The 5,693-nt window shown below is 41.9% G+C and overlaps 1 protein-coding gene across 1 annotated transcript; it reads right to left on the bottom strand.

The window, feature by feature from the left end:
- Positions 1-804: 804 nt before the first annotated feature.
- On the bottom strand, positions 805-5,347 carry LOC123240577 (serine protease 58-like). The gene is made up of 5 exons (XM_044668256.1): positions 5,308-5,347; positions 3,725-3,860; positions 2,747-2,997; positions 1,440-1,588; positions 805-954 (listed from the first exon to the last, which is right to left on the bottom strand). Exons 1-5 carry the CDS (start codon positions 5,345-5,347, stop codon positions 805-807), a joined length of 726 nt encoding a protein of 241 aa, XP_044524191.1.
- Positions 5,348-5,693: the final 346 nt, after the last annotated feature.

Below are 5,693 nucleotides of genomic sequence, written 5' to 3'. Positions count from 1 at the left end.
GTGCTTCTAAAGTTTTTATTGTTTAGTCATCTCTTCATGACTCCACTTGGAGTTTTCTTAGCAAAGATACTAGAGTGGTTTGCTGTTTCCTTCTCCAGCTCATTTTATAGATGAGGAAACTGAGACAAACAGGATAAATTGACTTACCCCATGGTCACACAGCTAGTTTGTGTCTGAGGTCAGATTTGAACTCAGGAAGATGAGTCTTTCTGATTCCTGATCCAACACACTATTCACTATGCCACCTACCTGACCACCTCTAAGGCTTCCTTTCTTCTAATTCTCTTACCTTGATTGTTCTGATTTATGTTTCTTATCTCCCCCATTGGAATATGAGTTCCTTGAGATCAGATGCTGTTTTTGTTTTTTCTTTGGATTTTTAGAACCTAACACAGTGGCTGGCTCATAGTTAAGAGCTTAGTGAATGCTTTGCTCTTTTTTTTATTGATTAAAATTTTATGGAGACTGAGACCTAGAGAAGACTTTAGAGATTACCTCATCAGCCTTATTTTACAGATGGGAAAACTGAGACCCAGAGAGATGAAGCAACTTGTCCAAAAGTCACCCAGGAAATAAGTTTCAAAAGTCTGGTTTTTCACGCCCACATCCAGTTTTCTTTCCACTACTTATGGTACCCCAAAAGTCACCTATCCCACCAAGACAGATCCAATTAAGAATAAATCACACAGATATGGTATTTTCAGAGGACTCCATTCAAGTTATGTTCTGAGGCTGGAGGGAGAAGAAAGGACTAGCAATGTTATACCCTGAGTCATAGTCATCAGGAGAGGGAACAATAGTGCCTCAATTTTTCTCAATAATGTCAAGGATCCAGTTTCTGTATCTGTATACTTTGGTATAGAAGCCAATATCCCCTTTCAGAACACATCCATCTGTCCAGGATAGGATCCCATGGAGCTGTCCTTTGCAAATGGCTGCAGAAGCAGGCACCTCCTGGCAAAGAGACAAATAGGGTCAGAATGCCTTCTTCCTTCCCATCTTCCCATTCCTGCAAATTCCCTCCCCAACCCCTGACTGCTAAGTCTTCATCCCCAGAAACCTGAGAGTCATCTCTGTGATTTGAAAGGTTCTTTCAGTAGATGAGATCAGGAAAATTAGAATTCACTAGGTGTAAGGTGAAAGGCACATCCTCAGACCATTCTACTTGCCATCTCACCAAGCCTCCTCCACTGACTAATCCCCAGCTAGACGTAATAAATGGTTCAGCCACATATAGGAGACGGAGACTGTGCTAAGACATCGCCACTGAATCCCAAGATCTGACTCAAGAAAGAGAGGAAGAGATGTACATTTCCAAGGCCCAATCTCTGACTTCTTGCCTCAGAGGCAAAAATTCTGGTGAATATTAGGGTCAAGGCAATACCAACTCAGACCAAATTAAAAAGAAGAAGAGAGAGCAGTGAGGAGGAAAGAGGTACCTGACAGAAGTTCTGCTGATGTGGATACATTCCTGCACAGAACATGTTGTTCATGCTCCCAACAGTGATGTTTCTTGGAGAGGCTCCCTTGCATTGAATGGGAGAAAGCCACTGAGCCATTTGATTTATCTGAATGTCTTCATCTATGACTGGGTACAGGAAAGAGAGGACAGACTTTCATTTTTCTTTGTTTCTTTTCTGTACTCATGGGCAGCCCTCCCCACCCCACCTCACTCCAACCTTCTTCACACAGTATTAGTGAATAGAATGTCAGAATTGGAGTCAGGGAGACCATGGGTCAAGTCTTGCCTCTGATATTTGCTGGCTGTGTGACCTTGGATTTAACATTTCTTGAGCTTGTTTCTAAAACATTGTTGGAGGGGAAGGACATGGGAGGTGGCTCAGTGGATAGAGGATAGGGATATAGAGATGGGATGTCCTGGGTCCAAATCTGGCCTCAGACACTTCCCAGCTGTGTGATCCTGAGCAAGTCACTTAATCCTCATTGCATAGCCTTTAACTACTCTTCTGCCTTGAAACCAATACACTGTATTGATTCTAAGAAGGAAGGAAAGGTTTTTTTTTTAAGTGGTTGGACTTTGTGACTTTTAAGATATTTTCAGATCTATAGAAGAGTGGTTGGACTTTGTGACTTTTTAAGATATTTTCAGATCTATAGAAGAGGATTCCATAATCCTCTTCTCTTCTGTACCCTTCCCAGGAGGAAGAAAGGAAAAAGAAAAGAACCAAAGATTATAGAATCAAAAGGAACAAGTTATCCAAAGTTGGAAAATCCATAACCTTTCAGTGTATGGGTTGGTGTGTACCTAAATGTGTGTGAACACATACCCATTTATGTATCTGTGTGTTTGAGAGAGAGGTGCCCCGGAAATAGGGCATTCCAGTGGTTTATAGTAGCCTTGATTGGTGAATGCAACTCCTGTGTCTTCCACTGAATGTTGACCAATACTCATTGGCCATCATTCGTAGCCTCAGTTCCATAGAGGTATGGCCATCGCTCAGCTGGGGCTCAAATGCTTTCTGCCTTTTCTGCTCTTGTACTAATCTACATCCCCATCTGGCAGTTGAGTTCTTCCCAAAGAGGAAGGTAGAGGAACAGAAGGATCTATTACATATTATTCAATTGCTTATCTTTTGATGGACCCCCTAGTATTCTCCTTGTCCAGACCCTTCTTTTCCCTCCAACTGTCCTTTTTGCTCTTTAATTCATTTGCCCTAAGTAGTCCTGACCTGAGGGCTTGGCCCCTGAAGGTATATAGTAGACACTGCAGCCATCTGATACTCACAAGGATATTTCCAGTTCTGACTCCAGCCAGAAATAATACATATTGATCCATCTAGGTCATTGATACTAGTAGGCAGATCTACCAGCATGTGAAGATTGTCGGACTTGGCCAGCTTAATCAACATTATGTCATGTTCGGGAGAGTCTGCTGTGAAATTTGGATGTCGGAAGAGAAATTCATAGTTTATTTCCTGATCCTGGAGCCAACCCTTAATGTTTTCATTTTGAGTACCTATTTTCACCTGAAGGTACCTGCAACAGGACATAGGAGATGGGGAAACCTCATTAACAACATTTATCAAATTGGAACTTTGCTCTTAACTCACCCAAGGGACCTTAGACAAATCACTTAACCTCTCTCTGTGGAACTCAATTTCCCATATGTATAATGTAAAGGGATTATACCATGTATCTGAGCTTTCTTTTTGCTCTAAGATTCTATGAATCTTAAGAGTCCTTAGACATATCCTTTTTCTCAACATCTTATTGAATATTTTCTCTTCCCTATTGTTTCTCTTTCCCAAGGGAGCTTAGACTTTTTTCATCCCTGGAAAGAATGTTATCATCAATTCTTTGTCTACACATTCTCCCTAAAACCCCCACCTTCCTCCTTCTTACATCACTATCCCTAGCTCTGGGAACTGTCTCTTCCTCTATCGCCCACATCTACCTCCTCCCCAGAGGAAAGATTCTCAAAGACTTCCCCTCTCCTTTATATACTCATGAACCCCAACTACCAAAAGCCTCTTCTCCACCCCCTTCCCCTATCCCTTGGGGAATCAGTAATGTAAGAATATAAGATCCTTTCCCCAGAATTCTTCAAACTAATTTGTCCATATACTGTAAAAGCCCCAGAAACCAGTCACCTTGCTTAGGTTTATTTTGGGGGGGTTTGGAGGGGGTCCCCAGATTGGGACCTGTCCCATCTCGCTCCAGGAACCCTAGAGAAAAGAGCATATACTGAATCACCATCACTCACGGTAGGTAGCAGTGAGCAGCTGTTACCACCCACTGCTGGTGGATTAAGGTGCCCACACAAGGCTGGTAGTCAGATTTCAGGTAGGCCAAAAACTTAGTGCCAGAATTTTCATTTTTCTTATCAGCCAAGTGAGTAACTGAGGGGGGAGGAGAAAAAGGAGGGACAGAGAGAGACAAAGAAAGTTTTATTAGATTTGATTCTGTTCCCTCTGCCTGAAATGTTCTCTCTTCCTTTCTTAACCACCAGATTTCTTCCTAGTCTCTAAAAATCAATTCAGATGTTGCTATCTTTACGGTGCTCTTCTTGAACCCTCAAGCAGTAACATCCTCAGACTCTGAAAAGGCACTTTGTTTCCCCTTTCTTTGGTGAAATTATGATGTAATGTTTTGTTCTTATAATTGGTATTTGTATCTCATCTGATAATCAGACTATAAACTTCATTAAGGCATGAACCCGCTCTCATCTAAATGTAGCTTCTCTAATGCATAGCAGAATCTTCTGCACTCAGAATGTGTTCCTTCAATGTTTATACATCCTATTTGACAGTGGGTAAGTTATTTAACCTCTCTGGGTCTCAATTTCCTCATATGTAGAATGAGAAAGATGAATGAAAGAGTAGATGAATGAATGAAGTGATGGCCATGGAAACTAGAAAACCTTAGGGTAATTTATTCCTTAAATATTTATAAAATAATATATGTAAATGCTTTGAAAAAATTAAATGCTACAGAAACTTAAAGGGTTATTCAGATATTTTCCATGACAGTCTTTCCTCTTAAGCCTTTTCACTATCTCCCCTTTCTATGCCCCAATCTCTCTCTCTCCCAACAGTCTGTCATATGACTCCATGATCATCAAAAATGAGTAATCTTGACTTCCCTTTCCCACCCTTCTACTCCCTCTCCTTTTTCTGTAACTCAGATTTAAAAAAAGAAAAACATTTTTGTGTGTGTCATAGACCCCTTTGGTAGTTTAGTGAGGTCTACAGAGCCTTTCTCAAAATAATACTTTTCAATGCGTAAAATAGAATACACTGGATTATAAAGAAGCCTCAAATCATTATTAAAATATCGCTTCTTCCCTCTCAAAAAAACACATTTATGGATCCCTGAATAAGGACCACTTCTCAGGCCTGCATTCAAAGTTGTGTTGTTGTATAAATTTGCATTTTCTTTTCTAGCCAAAGAACTCTTGGTTCTGACTCTTCTTGCTGCTCCCTTAGCCTTTCCCATTATCCTCCCTCTTCTCTCTAGCCTAACCCTTCCTTCCTACCCTTACCCTTGCCCATCCTCCCCAACCCTATGTCTCTGTGCCCAAAGGCATTTCATTATAGACATTGTTCTTTGTGCTGAGAGATTGAGGTTTTCTAGTGTCAGGGGAAAGCTTGAGAATTCAGACTATCTTGAGTCTGCAAAGAAATTGGTAGTTCCAGCAATGCTCATCTTTTGCCTTTCCTGGGCTATTTTTCCCTTTGAGTATTTTCCTCCAACTCCCAATCAGGACCCAAACCTCAATCTCCCACCATTCTCCCTCATCCTGCATCCCAATACCTTTCCCAACAAGGCTTCTGTGTTCACACTCACCAGCCAAACTCAGGAAACCCAAGAACAGGATGGTATTCATGTTGGTACTTAGCCACAGGAAGGAAACTTAAGGAAAGAACCAGCAGGATCCAGCTGGTGATGCAGCCTAATACCAAAGTAAAGTGCCTAGAAGAAGGTTTCTGAATTGGGAGGTGATGACCCTCCCCACAGCTGGCGGTCTCGGTTTCTGGGCTTGGGAGCGCAGTCTCCTAGTCCGTTGGTACTAATAAATGGATGTGAGAGAGGAGGGGAACCAAAGCCCATCCCCTTGGATCAAGGTCTCTTCTGGGTAACCTTCCCAGCCTGGGAGATATCCGTCCCACTGGGCAAATGGACTCCAGGGCTCAGAATTTTGATGTCCCTTCTATCCCCAGAGAGGCAGTCTG

This window comes from Gracilinanus agilis, chromosome 3 (genome assembly GCF_016433145.1).
Source record: "Gracilinanus agilis isolate LMUSP501 chromosome 3, AgileGrace, whole genome shotgun sequence".
NCBI lineage: Eukaryota > Metazoa > Chordata > Mammalia > Didelphimorphia > Didelphidae > Gracilinanus > Gracilinanus agilis.
The sequence above is the reverse complement of the archived record's forward strand: the minus strand, read 5'-3'. Positions and strand labels throughout refer to the sequence as shown.